Source organism: Myotis myotis, unplaced genomic scaffold, assembly GCF_014108235.1.
Source record: "Myotis myotis isolate mMyoMyo1 unplaced genomic scaffold, mMyoMyo1.p scaffold_m19_p_7, whole genome shotgun sequence".
NCBI lineage: Eukaryota > Metazoa > Chordata > Mammalia > Chiroptera > Vespertilionidae > Myotis > Myotis myotis.
The window spans coordinates 43,407,604-43,428,785 of record NW_023416379.1 but is presented as its reverse complement, the minus strand read 5'-3'; the positions used below and the strand labels follow the sequence as shown (position 1 = coordinate 43,428,785).

Below are 21,182 nucleotides of genomic sequence, written 5' to 3'. Positions count from 1 at the left end.
AAGGTATGCTTAGCTTATGATCTAACAATTGAATGCATTGGTATTTATCCAAATTAATTGAAATTTATATCCACACAAAAACCCACACCCAGATGCGTATAGCCTCTTATTTATAACTAGAGGTCTGCTGCACAAAATCCTGCATGGGGGCAGGGGAGGAAGGGTCCCCTCAGCCCAGTCTGCACCCTCTCCAATCTAGGACCCCTCAGGGGATTTCTGACTGCCGGTTTAAACTGGCAGTCGGACATCTCTCTCATAATCCTGGACCACTGGCTCCTAAAAGCTCACCTGCCTGCCTGCCTGCCTGATTGCCCCTAACTACCCCCCCCCCCCCCCCCCCGTAAGCCTGATCACACCTAACTGCCTCTGCCTGCTGGCCTGGTCGCTCCATGCAGCCTGCTGCTCAGTCGTTTGGTTGCCCCTCACTAACCCCCCTGCCAGCCTGGTTGCCCCACGCAGCCTGTTTGGTCATCCGTTCAGTTGCAATGGTTGCTTAGGCTTTTATATAGCTAGATTGTCAAAACCTGGAAGCAACCAAGATGTCCTTTAGTAGGTAAATGGATAAATAAACCTTGGTACATCTGATCATTAGAATAATATTCCACACTAAAAGGAATAACAATTGAGCCATGAAAATACATGAAAACCTTAAATGCATATTATTAAGTGAAAAGACTATATACTGTATGATTCCAACTGTATGACATTACAAAAAGCCAAATTATGGACACTATAAAAAAATCAGAGATTGCCAAGGGTTGGAATAGGGGTGAGGATATGATTTATAAGAACAACTGCATAGTATTCCCTGGTGTAAATATACCACAACTTTTTTTATCCACTCATGTACTGATGAGCACTTGGGCTGTTCCCAGATCTTAGCTATTATAAATTGTGCTGCTCTGAACATAGGGGTGCATACATTCTTTCTGATTGATATTTCAGACTTCTTAGGATATTCCTAGAAGTGGGATCATTGGGTCAAATGACAGTTTCCTTTTAATTTTTTGAGGAATCACCAGTTGCATTCCCACCAGCAGTGTATTAGGGTTCCCTTTTCTCCATATCTTCTCCAGCATCTGTTGTTTGTTGAATAGTTGATGGTAGCCATTCTGGCAGGTGTGAGGTGGTACTTCATTGTCATTTTATTTATTTTTTTAAAATTTGTTTTTATTGATTTCATAGAGGAAGAGGGAGAGAGAGAGGAAAAAACCTTAATGATGAGAGAGAATCATGCCCCACATTGGCGATTGAACCCACAACCCAGGCATGTGCTCTGACAGGGAGTCAAACCAGGACCTTCTGGTTCATAGGTCAATGATCAACCACTGAGCCATGCCAGTTAGGCTCATTGTTATTTTAACTTGCATCTCTTTGAGGATTAGTGACATTGAGCATTTTTTTAAATACAGTGGGGCCTTGACTTACGAGTGTCCCGACTAACGAGTTTTTTGAGATACCAGCTGCCTCTCGGCCGATTTTTTGCATTGAGTTGACAGAGTAATTTGAGTTAACGAGCTCCTTAACAAGCTCGGTCTCGGAACAAATTAAACTCATAAGTCAAGGCCCCACTGTATGTCTCTTGGCCATTTGTAGGAACTCTTCGGAGAAGTCTGTTCAAGTCCAGTTTTTTAATATATTTTATTGATTTTTTTACAAAGAGGAAGGGAGAGGGATAGAGAGTTAGAAACATCGATGAGAGAGAAACATCGATCAGCTGCCTCCTGCATACTCCCCACTGGGGATGTGCCCGCAACCAAGGTACGTGCCCTTGACCGGAATCGAACCTGGGACCCTTGAGTCCGCAGGCTGACTCTCTATCCACTGAGCCAAACCAGTTAGAGCCAGTTTTTAATTGGATCTATTACCCTTTGAGGCAACATGGGGGGGATCTGGGAATTATTATTTAAGTGAAATAAGTCAGTTAGAGAAAGACAAATATCATATGATCTCACTTATACATGGAATCTAGTGTACAAAATAATCTGTTGAACAAAATAAACCCAGAGACATGGAAGCATGCAATAGACTGATGAATCTCAGCGAGAAGGAGATGGGCAGGGGGAGGGATTAACCAAGGAACTTATAGGCATAAATGCGTTACCCATGAACATAGACAATAGTGTAGTGAAGGCCTGGCAAGGGGGTGGGGGTGGGAAAGAGGGGGTCAAAGGGGAGCAGCTGTAATACTTTCAGAAGTAAAGATACATGTAAAAAAATAAATATAAGAACAAAATAATAATAGGCGCTCAAAAAAGGTCTCTTAATCAAGAGGCAGGAAGGAAAAGAGAAAAGAAGGGGAGAGAGAAGAAAGGTGGGGTAGAGGAGGAACAGACGGAGGGATGGAAGGTAGGAGGTTGGGAGGGTGATGGTTCAGATCAGGTGTAATCAAACTTTTTCTGTAAAGGGCCAGATAGTAAAGATTTTAGAATTTGAAAGCTATAAACTCTGTTGGAACTATTCTACTCTGCCTTGTAGAGCAAAAGCAGTTTTAGACAATACCTAAGCCTATACTTATTATTGTGTTCCAATAAAACTTTATTTACAAAAATAGGTGGCTGTTTAGGTTTAAGAGACATATTTTGCTGACTCCTGATTCAGATGATGCCAGAGTCCACTTGGTTACAAATAAACAAAATTAGCATGACTTTATGACTTTTCTGAATGAAATAACAGGGACTATGTGCACATACACCCGTATGAGTACATGTGTAAATATTTGTGTGTGTGCATTATTCCCCACAAAATATTTGGATTCCCAGTTCAGATAAAAGTTATGTTTACACTATACTGTCATCTATTAAGTGTGCACTAGCATTATGTCTACAAAAACAATGTATGTACTTCAATTAAAAATACTTCATTATTTAAAAATGCTAACCATCATCTAGCATTCAGTGAGTTGAAATCTTTTTGCTTGTGGAGTTTCTTGCCTTCAATTTGTAAAAAATCTAATATCTGCAAAGCCCAATAAAGTGTAACAAAATGAGGAATTCTTGTAATTCTGATGCAATGATGTCTGTATTGGCAGAGCAGTCAGGAAACATTGAAAGTTAGCCTCTGGTCTTAAAGTGAGTTTGGCTTCCTGGTGATTCCCATGTGTGCTTTGTCTGCGGTTCCACTGACATTGCTCAGTTCCAAACCAAAACAAGGATTTCCCCTGTCTTTAGCATAAGAGTTGTTAAGAAGCTGTTAAAGAGATAATATTTAAGTATAATAAAGATGTTACCAGGATCTTTGGGTCCCTTCCAACATTTTGAAGACTCTCTGGCAGGGATGAGGTAGGCATTTTACCCAGTCATCTTTGGCTGCAGTTGTTTCCTCTGAATTCTTCTATCAGTTATGTTTGCTTCTGTCATTCAGTCCCCCAAATGTGAAACAAAGTCTCTATTTCTTAATTACTCCCCAAATTACCACCCACACAAAGATATGAAATGGTTGTATGGATAGAAAACATGTGGTAACTTTTAAATTACATTTAATATTAGACCTCCCTATTTTGTCAGACTAGTGTGGCTCAGTGGTTGAGCATCGACTAAGAACCAGGAATGTCATGGTTCCATTCCTGGTCAGGGCACATGCCCAAGTTGCAGGTTCGATCCCTAGTGGGGGCTGCGCAGGGGGCAGTGGATCAGTGATTCTCTGTAATCATTGATGTTTCTTATTTTTCTCTCCTCCCTTCCTCTCTGAAATCAATAAAAATATATTTGTAAAAAGTGGAGGAGAAAAAAGAAACCTCCCTATTTTTAAAAGTTTTTTTGACAATGCTCCCTTTCTTTCCTCCTGTATTTTCACATATTCTCTCCTATTTCTATATAAACCTGGCTGTTGTTCAATACATTCTACTGTTGCTTCATTTGCATAATACATGTCTAACATATTATTTCAATATATTAACTTCCTTTGGTTAGCATAAGTCAAATCAATAATGCAATTCTAATTTCAATGACCTTATCATTTAGCAGAAAACAATGGATGTCAAATAGACTTAAGAGAGCAAATAATCAACATGAATCATCAGTGTCAATTGAATAGAGCAGAATTTCAGATTCCACTGTGTTCCCATCAAATCAAAGTGGATGGAGAAAGAAGTTGATTTTACTGACTCAGTTATAACTGCCTTAGAACCAGATGCATATTTTGTTTGACCCTGAAGGTCAAGTAGGAGGTATGAGCTTGTGGATAACACAGGGTCTTATAGATCATTTCAGGAAATAAGAATATCATAAGCATAGTTTGGGCAAGCAGAATTTTTGGTTGGCTTACTGAAGTTCACATGATGAAAAAGAAGGGCTGTTTAATTTCAGGGTGGAGTGATGTTGGGTCTGGAACTATTTATGGAGAAATTTAGACCACGCTTAACAAAGTCTGAATATAATTTTATGATTTAATGTACTTTGCTTTACTCTCTTTTGGCAAGACCTTTCTTCATAAACTGAAAATAACTCATGAATGAATTATAACCAGGATCTCTTCATGTTTTAGAAGCTTCATGAATTTATAATGAATTCTATTCTTTGTATTCTCATTTGAGTGATGAAAGGGTCAGAAGCACAATTTATAGGTTAAATGATATTAGAGAACTCTGCATTGTATGACATATTTCATTAAAGCAGAGGCTATGAGCTGGGGCTTTAACAACCAGGAATTTTACTCATTGTACCAGCAATCATGTTCATAATTACTTCTATAATTGCTAAGAATAAGAAGAAAGAACTGTATGCATGCATTTTTAAATATATTTTTGTTGATTTTTTACAGAGAGGAAGGGAGAGGGATAGAGAGTTAGAAACATTGATGAGAGAGAAACATCGATCGGCTTCCTCCTGCACACTCCCTACTGGGTATGTGCTCGCAACCAAGGTACATGCCGGAATCCAACCTGGGACCCTTAAGACTGCAGGCCGACGCTCTATCCACTGAGCCAAACCGGTTAGGGCTATGCATGCATTTTTAAAAGTTGTACAACTGTAGTTTCCATTCAGAGTATATTTTAGTTGTGAGGGGATACTATATCTTATAAAGTATAATAGTTCTATAATGCTTATGTAAACTATAAAGTTTGTCTATAACTAAGTGTTCTGAAAATATATAGTAGGAACATATAGAATATGTTAAATTAGAATTAAAATTCTTGTAAGGATTTATCTTTCTTGTGAGGAGTAAAGGTTAGTTACAAATTATCCCAAGAAAATTAAAAAGCAGATTGAATTCCTGCTTCTCATTAAAAGGTTAATTATGACCATTTCAAAACTTGGCTTAAAATCTCCCTAGTCATAAAAATTGAAACATTTTAAAGTAAAAACTTAATGCAACATGTTATGTATAATTATAAAATGGCAACAGATTTATGCACATGAATATAACCAGTGAATGATATTGGTAGCTACCAATAAATCTATTTAAAAATTTTTCAGATATCTTTCATTTTCCCCCCTGGAGCCACCAAGTTTTTTGGGAGCCTCGTTTAATATACGTAAAACTATGACAGAAATAAAAAACCAGGAAACACAATGTATATTTAGGTGATAAATGGCACAGCTTTGAGTGCTGTTAGAGTTTAGCAAAAGTAAATATTGCCTTTGGGAAAAATAAACTTTTTCCAAATTTTGTAACACTCATTTTATTCATTTTAATCAATGGCCAAAGGGATATTTCAGACCCAAGGGTATTTGAAGGACTTGTTAGAAGACAAGAAGATGGTTAATTATCCACATAATTATAGTTGAAAAGCCAATAATTTATTTAAATGTGTAATGACTTAGCTGATGATGAACATTTTTTTTCTACTCTTTACTAAGCAAGATATGATATTTTAGTTTCTTTATAGATAAAACTAGAGGCCCGGTGCATGGGTTCGTGCATCCGTGGGGTCCCTCGGCCTAGCCTGTGCCCTCTCGTAATCCAGCACCCCTCGGGGAATGATCCCTGTAGGCCAGGCCGAGGGACCCCACTGGTGCACAAATCCATGCACTGTGCCAGTTTCATCCCAATCCCAACAGGCCAGGCCAAGGGACCCCACTGGGGCACGGATCCATACACCAGGCCTCTAGTATGCATATAAGATCTTTGATTTATCTTTTCCCACCCTCCCCCCTCCTCTCGCCCCCCTTCCCTCTGAAATTCATCACTCTGTTACATGTTTCCATGCCTATGGTTTCCATTCCTGTGTTGAGCATCTGTCCCCTGGTGGTCAGTGTGCATCATAGCTACCGGTCAGATAGTCAAAAGGTTGGATGGTCAAACGGTCAGCCAGTCACTTAGGCTTTTATATATATAGATTTTAAAAATAGCATTGAAATCTTCCTTTTATAGTTTGTAATTAAATGTACTAAGTCCTGAAAGCAGTTGGTGACTTGACTCTTGAAACTGAAAGCAGGCCTATACATTTGGAGAAATACAAGAATAATATAGTGAAATGGGAGGGCTCACAATTGTTAATGAGTTTTGGAATCTTACTTGATTACTGGATGAAACAGTTCCATTGTTATATACCCCTCCATTTTGGCTGGGTATGATTCCATGAGTGATAAATTGTCACCATTTTAATTTTTTAATGAATGCTTATGTTTTGCTGTCTCTTAACAAAATGCACATTTTGTGACAAAATGCAATAGAAAGACTTTATGTTTATATACAAAAGACCTGAGTTTGAGTCTTCACTGTATCACCTCCTTGCTGTGTGATCGTTCTTGAGCAAGTCTCATGAGTGAGACTGATTTTTCACCTGAAAAAATGAAGCAGTATTAATACTTTTTTCACCCAGTAGTGAAGCTGCGCATGCTTATGGAAACACTTTGTTCTTTACCAAGTGCTTTGAAGTCATTAGTTCTCCTACTCCTTGTACTCCCCCAGCCCCTGCTTCCTTACCTTCCTTCTTTTCCTCATTTTCCTTCCAATAGCTATTCATATTGGGGACCATGTAGAAAGGGAAAAAAAAAGCTTAAATAATTATTCTTTAAACTGCTAGAAATGGAGGTTATTTATAGTGGCACAATTCACCTTAGCTAAAAAAAACCTTTTTATGCAGATATTTAGGTTTCTTGTAAGGACAATATGATTAGATACCTCCTGTGATGTCCTTGGAATAAGCTGAAATCAGTGTTATTTCTTCTTAACCTTTCATTCCAAGTTTGTATAAAAGCCATAAAAAATGATTTTGTAGAGAGTAACTCATTAGCATAATCATTTCATGGGGTGGGGATATAGTGATTGGATTATTTCAAATCCCTAATCTGATTCTAGAAAGTGGAGTGGCTTCCTATTCTTGAATAAGATTATTTTCTAGTGGATGTGGCATGACCATGAAAGGCAGTAGGCTGACAGAAATCCACACTTATGATTATTCTGGTGTTCAGTACAAGCTCAGTGGTTAATGAAGTTATCACAAGTAGAAATTTGATCACGGATAAGGTCTCCATCTTTGCCTGTATTGCTGGGCTCTCTCTGGATGACTCAGCTAAACCGCTGGATTAACTTTGCTTTCTCTAGACCAGGTATGTGGTTCAGACAAGACTGAGGATTTGGGTTGTGACCCACATTTGCCTCAGAACCAAAATTTAATGTGTTGTGTGTCATGCAAATTAACTACATTAAGTCCTGGACAGTTTAGATTGGCAAGGGTCTTATGGGTGCCTTTATTTATTGATTCATTAAATAATTCACTGATTCATTTCCACAGATGTTCATTAAATATCTCTTATGTGCTAAGCACTGTGCTGGGCACTGGAGTTAAGGAGATGAAAAAGAACAGCCTGAGCCTTGGTATCACTGGTGTGCTTCAAGCTTCTCAGTTCACAACTAGGTAAACTGAGGCCCAGAACACTTACCTGACTTGATTAAAGTTCACAGTTAGTTAATGGCCAAACCAGAGTTAGGATCTCAGGCCCTAAACCACCACCCTGAAACACTTACCATAACTATGATGCCTTTTAATTATTCTTGTAAATTCACATAAATGTGCTATGGTATAATTAAGCATCATATATTTATACAAACAATTAAATGTATAATGTATTTAAACAACACATACCAGAGAAAACTCAGTTGGATTTATATACAGGCAATGTACATAACAGCCTAAAATAAAACCAACCAAACAAACAAAAAATACGGTTGCTGCTTTTAAGAAAGAATATCTTTGTTTACATTTGTAGCATTTTCTCAATATCTTTGTTCTGTGAACTGTCCATAAATAACGTTCTCTTTCCTCTGAAGTGTACTTTGTGCCATATTTTCTTTGTCACAAAGACAGAAGAAAAGCAAATGGCACTTTTACTCACATTAGGATTATGGGATATTTGTTGTTCTCTGACAAAAGCTAAATACATATTCATAGCATCCAACAAATATAGTAGAAATTCTATCTCTGCCTCTAGGCTGCCTTCAGCGAGGTCATACCAGGCAGTTAGGGATATATATTGGTTCTTATATGTCTACTGGGAGAAATCCATTTTGGGAGGTTGGGCTGGAAAGCAGTTTAGGCTGTGAGTTATGTATATTTATAGTGTTGCATTTACTCTCACTGTTCCCCTGTGTGAATCTTTGTATGGGTTCATGTTGACAGTATTGGATGAGGCACAATGTGTTAACCTCTTTTCTCCTGTAATTATATAAACATGTACCCTGTACGTGTTGACCTGGGAATGTTGATCAGAACATCTGTTATGATAAACGGAACAGTGAATGAGAGTTGATTTTTGAATTGTTAAGTACTAAAAGTCATTCTTCTGATCTGTGGTTTTATGCAAATGTGAATGTTTGAAAATGTTGCTGAAACCTGCCATTCCTTAACTTGCCAGAGGTAGAAAGAGAGTTTGCTTTTTATTGTTCTCACATGGATGCTGCCCAGCTAAGGAGTTATTTGTCTTTCTTGGAATCAATTGAATTAACCTTTATATCAATTTGTATAGCGGTCTAAGCATTCTAGAGCCTGTAGGAAAAGTGCCAGCTTAGTGTAACCAGTAATGTCAGGATAACCTCAAGAAATCTTGGCAAAGGTTTTTCAGTATGCAGTCAGCATCATTTACATGTTTTTGCAAATTTTGGGCAAAGAAGCCAAGAGCAGTAGGGTAAAAATTGATAACATGAATATTACTGTCATAATCCATCTCTCAAATGAATAATTAGTCAGAGAAGACCTTAGACCTGGGGCAAATTATTAAACTCAATTTGCAAAAGACCCCTGGCCATTCTGATTGCTTGCAAATCCACTTCACTGCATCTGGATATCCAATCTCGGTATTATCAGCTACCTTTCCCATTATCTGCTTGGTGGAAAGCAGAAGACATGTTAAATATTTTAAGGTTGTTTTCATGTGTTTGTTTTACATACATTTTAAAATATTTTAATTTATTTATTTTTATTCAACTCACAATTGGTTTCTAAGGTTAATACAACAGTTTTAATTTTGAGTTGCTTAGCACATCTGAAGTTTGGGAAAAAATTTCAACCAAATTGCTCACATACTCAAAAAACATTGGAAAGTGCTGTTCTGGGGAGGGAAGTAGGAGATATAAATGTGTCCTTGTCTCTGCCTGATCTGAATCAGCTTTCTAAAACCAGGTCATCTTTAGTTCAACTTTCAAGGTCATTGTTTTGTAAAGATAAAGAGGTTCATTTCTATGGTGATGGGCTAAATTTGCTGAATCTATATTTGGAAATTTCCTCATGATGGGAAACATTCTCCCTTTTGCTTCGGTTCTGTCCAGTGCTAAGAATCTAAACTTGTATAATGTTCTGTGCCAAATTACTCCATAATCAAAAATTGTTTTCTTTCTATAAAGGTACCTCAGATGTATAAACTTTATTTTTGTTTTAAGAAGTCCAGAAAATAGTGATTATCTATAATCTTTTTATCCATAGATATCTTCCATTAATATTTTGGTGCATATCCTTTCAGAGATATTTCTCTATGTGCATGTTTACTTGGAATAGCTATGCTTTATTGAAACAGCACTGTTGTTCTAAGGATTTTACTCTATTCTCTCATTTAATCTTCACAACAAATCTATGAAGTTGGTATTTGGTAATTCTGATAATACAGCTATTGTTTTTCCCAATAGGACAATGAAATAAAGAAATTATGTAATTTGTCTAAGGCCACACAGTACAAAGGCAAAACTGGGCTATGAACCCAAATAGGTTGACTTCAGCTTCCTTATTTTTAACCAATACACAATATTGCCTCTTAAAAACACGCTGACTACTACTTTTGACTTCCTATTACATTAGGAATATATCCTGAATATTTTTCATGTCAAGAAATGTATATCTACCCAAGAATCTTAAAGGTTGTACACTATTCCATTGGTGGTTTGCAATACTGTAGAGAACCAACCCTCCAGATGATGTACATTTACATTGCTTCTAGCTTATTTCATCATTAAAAATAATACTGCTTTGAACATCTTTGAACATATATAATTTAAGGTATAATGTCTAATTCTTCACTATCCATGTAGTTTGCCTTTTCTACTAATATTATTTATTCTGTAGAATTACTTGTTCAAAGATTATTCCTTGATTCACAGGACAAAAAAATTACATCAGTGCAAGGAATATTTATTGAGCACCTACTGTCTGACAGACAGATAGGAGCTGGAGATTCAACACTGAGCAAATGCACAAAAAGTTTACAGGCTAGTTATTGTTAGCAATTAATGAATTTTAGAAGCATTTTTTAAAAGCTTTGCTTAATTATAGATTCACAATTCACTTCTCAGATATTTAAATGAAATACCAGTTTAAATGAAATGTTCAAGGGTAGTACTCATTTTAGTAAATGAAAATCTGTCTGGTGTGTGTGTGTGTGTGTGTGTGTGTGTGTGTGTGTGTGTTGGTAATTCAATCACTCTCCATCCTGAACACACAAAACTCCATAATCTACAGCTGGGTCATTTCATTTGACCATAAGAAAAATGTACCCTTTTAGGCTGTGCCTACATAGAGTCAGTATAAATATTTTGGTCAGTGACCTTTTGCTTTATTTGACAGTGTCAGGCCACTATATTTTCTCCTCCATTTTGTCTCCAGATTAACTAGCTGGTTGGTTAAGTTTTCTTCAGATGTTTCTTTTGTATGAGACTTTGTGGATAAATATCAGTCTTGCATGCATAGTCACTTTTATGTTCATTATTTATATATTAGATCTCCACTGGCTTACATTATATGCAATTAAAATTTTTACAATGCTTTTTTGAGTTAGATGATTGGAGAAGGAAAGTTACTAACTTTAATACTATCCTTACAATTTTAAATTCTCCTTGACAAACAACTTTCTGCAATATTTTCTCTCTACACCTGTTTTGTATTCTTTCAGCTTTTAATTCTCAGGAAATAGTATCCATTATTGAGTGCTCACACTAATTCTGAGGAATAAGAAGTTTTACATAAATCCCTATTAGCCTTAGAGATACAGTCTTTTATTTCATAAACTGTTCTCATTACAAACATAATTCACAACACTTTGTAATTTGTAAGGGGCTGTAGCAGATACTTGAGGCTTTCTCGATTACTGTGAAGGAAAACACGGCGGAAGGGACACAATCAGATCTACACAATTCTTTTAGTTGCCTGGGAAAGGGAACATAAAGTATAGCCATTTGATCAATTTCTACTATATTTGTTTTATACTTTCTTGATGTAAAATATGATTTTGATTTTCTTCAATTTATTTTGTATTAATACTTGCAATGCCTTCTCATAGCCCCTCTGCATATTAGTAGTTTATCCTTCTAATGTGTACCGAGCACATTGTGTGCTGGCTCCAAGTTAAGTCCAACAGGTCAAAGGTGAGTAAGTTATCTCTCCTGTCCTCAAAGAGTTTTCAGAGAGACCATGTATGGTAATAGGTGATGCCACTTTATGCTGTGAGAAGGACTAGAAAAGAGGAATGAAACCATGTTGCAATGGAGGCTTGAAATCTATCTGTGAGTGTTTGCAGAGAAGTGGTCTTCACAAAGGAGATGATATGGTATTATTAATGGTAACATGAATGCAGTATAGCATTATCAAAATATGTTAAGAAAGAGAAATGATATTTTTAAGGATTTTAAGAAATCTTGCCCCAAAGTTAGAAGTAAACAGTTCCTTTTTTACCTTCCTCTATCCACTCATTTAAAACAAAATAATAAAACATATGTGATAGTTAATAGTCCAATTAATGGCATAGGAAGATTTTTGAAGAAACTGCAAAATAAATATGAAAAGGGGAATGCAATGACTGTCTTGAAGTTCTATTCCATATGAATAATATAAATTATTTTATGTGTAATTTCAAATTACATATTTAGGTCACTTTATGGATTGCACTATTACTATTAAATTGATTTCTGATTTTTTAAAATATGAATTTGGTAAGAATCTATCTTATTACTATTTCTGAATTTAAACTTAAGGAAGTTTATTTAATACCTCTAGTTTAAGCAACCAAAGGACTTGTATGCATGCGTATTAGCATAACCAATGGACACAGACACTGGAGCGGTGGGGGCTTGCTTGGGGTGGAAATTGTTGGGGGGTGGGGGGGGCAATCAGGGAAAAAGGAGACATATGTAAATCTTTAGACAATAAAAAAAAACTCTAGTTTAGCCACATAACATCTAAATGCTTTTTGGAAACAACATATTTGCATCTAGTTTTTTTATTTTTATTGGTTGAACTCAGTAATATTTTGATACATGGCTTTTCAAATGAATATTTTTTTTTTTGCAAATGAAAGTTAGAATATTAAGGAATATATCATATTTGAAACAAATTGGCATTTAACCAAACCTTAGGTTCTGACAGAATCAGTGATACACCCCAATTTACTAAGCAATCTTAGACTCATGAGTTTTCTGAATCTCTGATCTTCAAGATCATTTCACCCAGCTCATTCCTTTAAGAGATAACAGAGGTGTGGAAAGTGAAGGGGCTTGGTAATTCGATCACTTTTTGCCTTTTTAAAATTTAGCTGACCTATGTTTTATAAAAAAGTCAATATAATTAAAATGTGTATTCCTGTCCTTCAGTAGTTATTGTTATTTATACTGTTTACATGGTAGTTATTCATGTGGCTGCCTTCTCTGTTATCTCAGTTTGATCTGTTCTAGTATATCTTGATATTATTCAAGCATCTGCCTTCCCAATCAGTATGCATTTCTTCTGGGTCTAAATTTCTAACATTTAAGTAGCCATTTTCCAATTTTCTTCGCAGTATGTAGTGTGTATACTTTAAATTTGTATTATTAGAATGCGTAACTCCAAGGTCTTCCCTATGATTTAATCGTCCATTTGTAGGGAAAAAAATCAACACCTATTTTCTATTCAGTAGCAAAAAATATGTTGCAAACAGTAGGAGGTTTATAATGTTAAAAGCATATTTGTTTTTAAAATAAGGAAGCATATTTACATGCCTGAACACAACCAATTTTTGTGCAATGGGACTAGGACATTGTTTCCTGCAACTCGATTACAGTTTATATACTGCCTTCTGTCTCATATTCTTTATTCTGGCCTGCAATCAGCAGCTTTCTTTTTCCAAATGCTTAGTACAAGTTTGAGCGGAATTGCCTATGGTAGATGGAGAAGGAGGTATGCAAGAGTAGCTTTCATGCTTTCTATAGTTGAATGACTATAAACAATGCTAAAACTGCAAACAATTTCAGGACATTTCACAGACAAAAATTTTATTGGTCTCATGTTCGTACAGTTTTTAGTTTACTTGAAATATTGACAAAGGTGCTAATGTGCATGCTTGGTTGAATTTAACTTTGTAACATTATAACGAAGAACATTATTGTTTGTAGAAATATAGCTAAAAATACTGGAAGCACTCCTCTCATTAAATTAGAAATAACTGTTGCTTCCTGGCCCAAGGGAATCAGAAGCAAGCAGGAAGAGTGGTAGGTATCTCTCAGCGTGAAGTAGAGATGGGTCACTGTTCTCCTCCTTGGAAAACATATACCTTTACTATGTGCTTTCCACATAATTCCCTTTTGGGAAGATGTGACCTATTTTATTAATTTTTCCATGGATCATGTGTGTATTTTTCCACTTGCAACACGCTGGTAACTAGGCTGGCATCCCCCAACCTCACAAAAATCAGTGTTATAATGTTAAAGACATATTTCATATGGATGTAAAACTCTAAATCTGTTTTAAGGAATTAGAAGTATTTACCATTGAGAAAAAGGAAACCCATGTGAAAACAACCAGAATTTTAGGATAAAGAGAGGCAATGTTACCCAGCAGGAAACAGTACAGCACAGTGATTAAAAGACCTGGATTGAGGTCTTCTGTTTATTTCTTCTTTTTTTTTTTTAAAAAAAATACTTTTTAAAATTGATTTCAGAGAGGAAAGGGAGAGAGAGATCGGGATGAAGCCCACAACCCCAGCTTGTGACCAGGAATCAAACTGTGACCTTCTGGTTCATAGGTCAACACTCAACCACTGAGCCACTGGGACAGGGCTAGATCTTCTAAATCTTAGCTGCTGTTTTTGCCTGCTTGATCTACTAGCTACTCAGAGTGGTGTATTACTTTCCCATTGTGATCTATTTCTCCTTCTAGTTTTGTCAATATCTTGGCATTTTTTAATTAGATTATATAGATTCTGAATTATGATATCATCTTGAGTATTGACCCCTATCTCCTTATGAATTGCAGGATTTATCTCTATTTTTTTTTATTGCCGTCAATTCTATTTTCTCTAATCTTAGAATATCTTCACCAGCTTTTGTTCGGTTAAGGTGGTTTTAGGACAAATTTTTGCTGCTTGTTCCCACATTTTTAACTATTTCTCTTGTAAGGGTATTACAGTTTTGTGCCTTTTTAGCCTGTTTAATAATCTTAAACTTTAAAATATGAATTTATTCCATTTACTTTTGATGTAATTACTAATGTATTTTTATATCTACCATTTGTACCAACCATATTAAATTTAATGAGACTTATTTCTACTTTAATCTTAAATATAATATTTACTGTTAATATGTGTTTTTATCTTAATAAAATATTCTTACTCTATTATTTGTTTTCTAAAATTCATTTTAAATTAAAATTAATTAGTGAAATCTATCAAGTGTCTATAATAACTAATATGGTGACTGCATTTTAATGTTTGATTAATGTTTGATCAATTTATATATTGGATATTATTAAAACGTTCCAATTTTTTAAATAGAATTACAACTTCTTTTTTATACCTCAATTTAAGGCACTCAGCTAACTTTTTTTAAAAGTAATTCTTTACTAGAATTTTTTTTTTACGCTCTCTGTCCATACCTTCCCTGTATACATCAGGACCAGCAATCTGTTTTCTTGAGTTAATGTTTCAGAAGTGTTATAAAAGATACTGTGTTTGGAAAGCTTTGCATTATCTGGATGTTTTTATTTTTATATACAAAAATTTAAACTGTGGCTTTGAATCAATAAAAATTAATTATTCATGTTCAATTAATGGAGAAAATGGGTTTCCTAGAGCAATTACAAAGATTTCTTTAAATATTCAAATAATGATAAATATGTAAACTTAAAGTTGAATTTAAATTTTTACTTTGAAAAGAGTAAAAGATAGGAAAATTTTAACCCAGCATCATCAAATATTGATCATCTTATCTTTATTTTGTATTTATACTACAGAAGCTATAATTTGAAATAAAGAAAGTACAAAATTCATTTTTTCATTTTATTTTGCCATTAAGAAACAATTTCAGGTTTTGATTTTTTATGTTATTTTTCATTCCTAAATAACTTTAAGAAGGTCTTTCCAATTGCTCAATTATTTTTCTGTTTCATAAATACGATTTTACATTTCTCCTCACACATTATTATTAAGGTTATCATATCTAACATTTTAGGAATTTCTGTGTATTTCGCCTGAATGAAATTTTGAAGAAAACGACTAGTTTGTAGTAGAATAGGCAAGTGCTTTGAAGTCAGGCACCAGCAGATTCTAAATGCTTGCTCTGCCACTTGATAGCTATATATGACCTTTGACCATTGCGTAATATTACTTGGGATTATTTTGAAGATTAAATGAAATCTTAAAGAATTGTTGAGTGCTTACTCTATGGCAGCCACAGTTCTAACTTCTTCATTACGATATAACATTTAATCTTTATAATAGTTCTATGCATAGTCTCCATTATCATCCCTTTTTTAGAGAAGAAACTCAGACTGAGGATTTAAGGAACTGCCTAAATGTACTTGATGGCAAGTGGCAGAGCCAGAATGTAAGCCCATCCATAATGGCTCGGCAGTTCATGCTCATAGCACTATGTTCCTCCACATATATGAGGTCCAATTTGGTTCTTGACGCCCATTAGGCATGTAAATAGTTTTTAACCTTGTGCTTAGCATGAGTTACCAAACATTTTAAATATATTCAGAGTACTATTTCACAATCAGTTGATTACTCTGTAACTACACCATCAATTTAGTTGAATAAATAAGAGAACTATTGCAAACAAATACGATGTAAAATAATTTTTCTACTTCCTGAATATAAATTTGTCTGATCACCGTTATATCTTGTTGAGTCCTAATTCCTCATATTTAGAGGAATTGTTACCATACATAACTGCATACTAATTTATCAGATGTAGTTCTCATAGTATCATCATATGACTTTCATATATCAAAGACTTTTGAAGAGATAGGAATTGCAAGCTGTGGAAATGGCTTATAAAGGGAGTTTAATTTATGAATGATCATGCTGAGAGTACATGGTGTGAAATTTGAAAGAGAGAAAGATAAATGCTCTCTTTTCATTAAGTACTAGTTTCCCAAGGACAGAGGTTGGAGGGTATCAGGTATCAGGTGCTCCCTTTTTATTCCATTCATCAAAGTAACAATAAGGAAGGAATTCTGTTGGAGGCAGCAGTCTCAGTTAAGTCACCCATAACTGAAGAGAGAGAGTTGATGTCAAAAAGAAAAAAGGCTGGGACAAGAATGAGGGAACTGGACAGAGACATAGCTGATAGAAGGTGACAGACAGAAGGGTCATGTTTTTAAATTCTACTCCACACTTTTGGTGAAAAAGATATGCTACAGTGCTATTCACCTGTTATAAGATTTCACTTTTTGTGAGAGTTATCTTCCACAAATGTCACAAACCTTCTGAAAAAACAAACAAACAAAAAACAATACACCGAGTAACACAAATAGAGAGATGCTACTTCATTCTTGTTCTCTTTTTTTGCAAGATGCTGAAATTTGCATTAATAAGTATTTTGGGCTTCTAATACAATAAGTGGTATAATATTGTTTCAAAGAATTCTGATTTCTGAATTAATATAGACAAATTAATATAATTTCCCCAATGCCTAACTCGATAGCTTTATGTCAATACTAGAGGCCCGATGCATGAAATCCGTGCAAGAGTAGGCCTTCCTTGCTTCTGGCCGCCAGCAGGCACCCAGAACCTGGGCTTCCCTTGCAGCCTGGACTTCGTTCAGAAGGTCATCTGGATGTCTGGTCTAATTAGCATATTATGCTTTTATTATTATAGGTAGAAGATTGTTCTGGAACTGTGTAAAATTTTGAGGGATAATATTCAGTTCCTAAGTCAAGATCTCTATATACATAGGCACTAAAAAAAGCAGTTACTAAAGATGAAATTATGTTAAATTTAGTTAGTAATACCAAGATAATTTTGCCAGTATGGAGTTCTCTGAAAGAGCATCTCCCACATATTCAAGTTCACAGAAAACTGTAAGCCCAAACTCCATGTACTTAAACAAATCACACATATACACACATGCACCCATGTAAAGACATATATACACACTTAGAAATGTAGAAAAATGTTGACATTTTCTCTATTTCATAAAAATTATGTGATTATTCTTCCTTTTTTCCAGGTGGTATTTTTGAATATGTGGAATCCGGCCCGATGGGAGCTGAGGAACTTGCATTCAGATTTGCTGTGAACACCATCAACAGAAACAGAACCTTGTTGCCCAATACTACCCTAACCTATGACACTCAGAAGATAAACCTCTATGACAGTTTCGAAGCATCCAAGAAAGGTAATTGATAGATATTAAACATTATGTGTTCTGGATTTCAAATTTCCAGGTATTCTAAAGAGATTTCTTAATTTCAAATATAATTAAACTAGAGGCCTGGAGCATGAATTCATGCAAGGGTGGGGTCCGGCCTGCCCACCCTGATGGGAGGGGGGTTGACTGGGGACAGGGCTGGCCAGGGGAGGGGCTGCAGGCAATTGTTGGCTGGCCAGCCCCGCCCCCTGGTTGAACTCCCAGTTGAACTCCCGGTCGAGGGGACAATTTGCATATTAGCCTTTTATTATATAGGATTGTTAGGAATATTTTCACAAAAGGTTTCTTTTCAAAATGCGCCTAAAATTATCAAGGAAGTTAAAGTGATGTGACTACCCTTGGCAAATAATTGTGCTTATAACAAGAAATGCAATCAGATCCGTAATAGTAAAATTGCTTTTTCAACCAAATGATTGATTGATTATCAATCAACTCCATTACATTATTACTGTGGTCCTAATTTACTGTCTACCTTGAAAACCCTATAGTTCCACATGATCTCTAAGCTTTATTAGAAAATTTTGAACAATCTTTAATTTATGTATAATCAATGCCCATTTTTTAACCACTTGATGTTCTTTCTTGTAACTGAAAATAAATGACCAATGATAAAAATTGGACTTTATGAAGAGATAATTAGAATACTTTATTAATTGTGTTTTATCATAAATGTTGTAAAACTGTATTTTAAATGATCAGAATAGGAAATAATTTTGTGGGCCATGAATTTAACATTTTTATATGAAAAAAATAATAGAGAAACTATTATCAAGGCATTATTTTAGCCAAACATCAGTAAATGTGTTTGGAGAGATGTTTTGATGTTCATACTCTGTTTAAGTGGGAGGGTTTTTGGGGGGGCATAGATAGCATTCATGTAACAAGAATTAAATTTCATAATATACATTTTCTTCCAAATAATAGGCTTACAAGCATTTGTTCTAAATCTCTATTTTTTAACACAGTTTGCTTTTCTGTCACGCTAATATTGTTTTATTAGCTACCTTACACTGAGGGGAGTGTACACAATTATTTATAATTCTACCTTGGTGAAGATTTCTTCCTAAGCTCATTAATATTAATGAAAGCTGATAAGATACAATATTTCTTGAGATCAAAGAATCCTTCTTTTCCCCCAGCTATGTAGTGTTTATCAAATCCTATATTCTGTCTGCCCTTTGAATTCATATCTTTATGAATACAAATAAGTTTCCATATTTCAGAACCATGTCAGAGTGATGAAAGGATTTAAAGGCTGAAAAAAGGGTAAAGTTTATTGAGAAATACTATCATTATGATGATAATTACAAAATAAGTCATTAACTGGAAGACAGTGCATTTGATTTGTGATATAGTTTATGATTATTTCCATTAAGAAGAAACTCTGTCTCCACTAAAATCATTTAGACCAAAGAATATGAAATATGAGTGCAGTATAAATAAAATATTAATATATTTCTTAATGGATTTCAAAGGTGCAACATAAAAAGGAAGGACTAGAATTTTCTAACAACAAACAGGTTACTGTCCTGGGAATATCCTAGCAAAATTATGAGATGTTAAATGTGTTTGGTTTTCAAATATTAAAAGGAATTTATAAATTTTGTCATCCATTGGGAATCAAATTCATTAATTGACTTTGAGAAGAAGGAAAAACTCAAATAAGTGTATGAATAACTTCATTTGTGAGATGTTGAAAGGTGAATGTCATGGTTTGGATCTTGTGAAGCTCTTGCACAGCAAATATGTAAAAGGATAATATAAGGGGATATCTAATACAGTTTTTTAACCTCATGGGGGATTCAATAAATAAACATGTGTTGCTTAGGATATTAATGGTTAATTATGAAATAACTTATTTATTTTGGACATTCTTAAAATGTTTTAAAATTTGTTTTCATAGGCAAAAATTAAAATATTAAAATTTTAAATTTGTACATATTCTCTGATGTAAGTATGGTTTTATACTTTTAATAGGTAATATGGTTTTGTTCAATAAGTGCATATGTTGTAGCATTAATCCTTGAATTATTATTTGAATAATACATTGATTTTACATAACTCTGATAACTGAACACTCAAATTCTTATTTGAAATACACTTAGGAACATTCTAAATAACCTAATATAATGTTTTTAATTTTCTTGATGTGTGACTTGTCAAAAACTTAGTGAAAGAAGATTTTTTTATTCTCAATGTATGTGAAATAAGATCCAAGTGAGTGAAAAATTTTAGACTCTAGACTTTCTATTGGTTCAGAATTTCAATCATTTTAAACAAGTGGGTTTTTTCAACTGAAATTTACTCAGTTATTAAATAGCTCTATGCTTAATCTATCCATTACATGGCATTTTTATTCAGCAAATTGAAAGAAAATACAAGAATATTTTGTACATCAGACTCATAAACTATCTTGGGAAGATCGGGTCTGCACACCTAAATCCCTATAACAATTCTCTGTAGTTCAGTTTAAATATTTGTAGGGATGGGCCCCTTAGAGCAGAATACTCCATTTTTGGACATTTCTTGTTTCCTTTAAAATTTAATTTTTAATTTAAATTGCATCAAAATTTGTGAGAATCTGCTAACCATTTGTCCTTTTCCAGCCAAATGAAACAAAGTTAAGCATTTTTCACAGGCCAGGTATTCAAATATTTAAAGATGATTTTATGTTTCCAATAACTATTCATTTCCTAGGCTCAAACTCACTTCAGTGTATTTTAAAGAATTGAAAGTCCTGTCACAATACATCTATTCTCATCTGGAACCATCTAGATTATTTATGACTCGCTTGATTATTCTGCTTATCATTGATATGCATAAATTTTCCAGGAAGAAATATAAACTTTAAAAAATAAATGAGATTAATATAAAATACTTATAGTACCCAAAAGTCAAATAAAGATAATTAAACACTTATCTAAATGACTTTCTACCTAATGAAATTAATCCATATGAAATCAGCCTTTTTTTGAGCTATATTAGGTTATGTGTAGGTGGTTGCATGCATAAGCTTGACTATTATATATAAGCAAATACTTAGTTGTATGTGGCCATAGTTTTTGGATGGGGAAGGGCACCAAATGGGTTCTGATAAAAAGAATTCAAATTGTAGAGAATGACCAGTGATTTGG

The 21,182-nt window shown here is 34.6% G+C and overlaps 1 protein-coding gene across 4 annotated transcripts in view; it reads left to right on the top strand.

Moving 5' to 3' along the window:
* The window catches only part of GRIK2 (glutamate ionotropic receptor kainate type subunit 2), a 567,104-nt gene that overhangs the window by 185,277 nt on the left and 360,645 nt on the right, over nt 1-21,182 (top strand). For all 4 annotated transcript variants that reach the window (XM_036318053.1, XM_036318054.1, XM_036318055.1 and 1 more), the window contains one exon: nt 17,848-18,015. In XM_036318053.1, the coding sequence (XP_036173946.1) occupies nt 17,848-18,015 (168 nt within the window). The remainder of the gene's footprint in view (nt 1-17,847; nt 18,016-21,182) is intronic.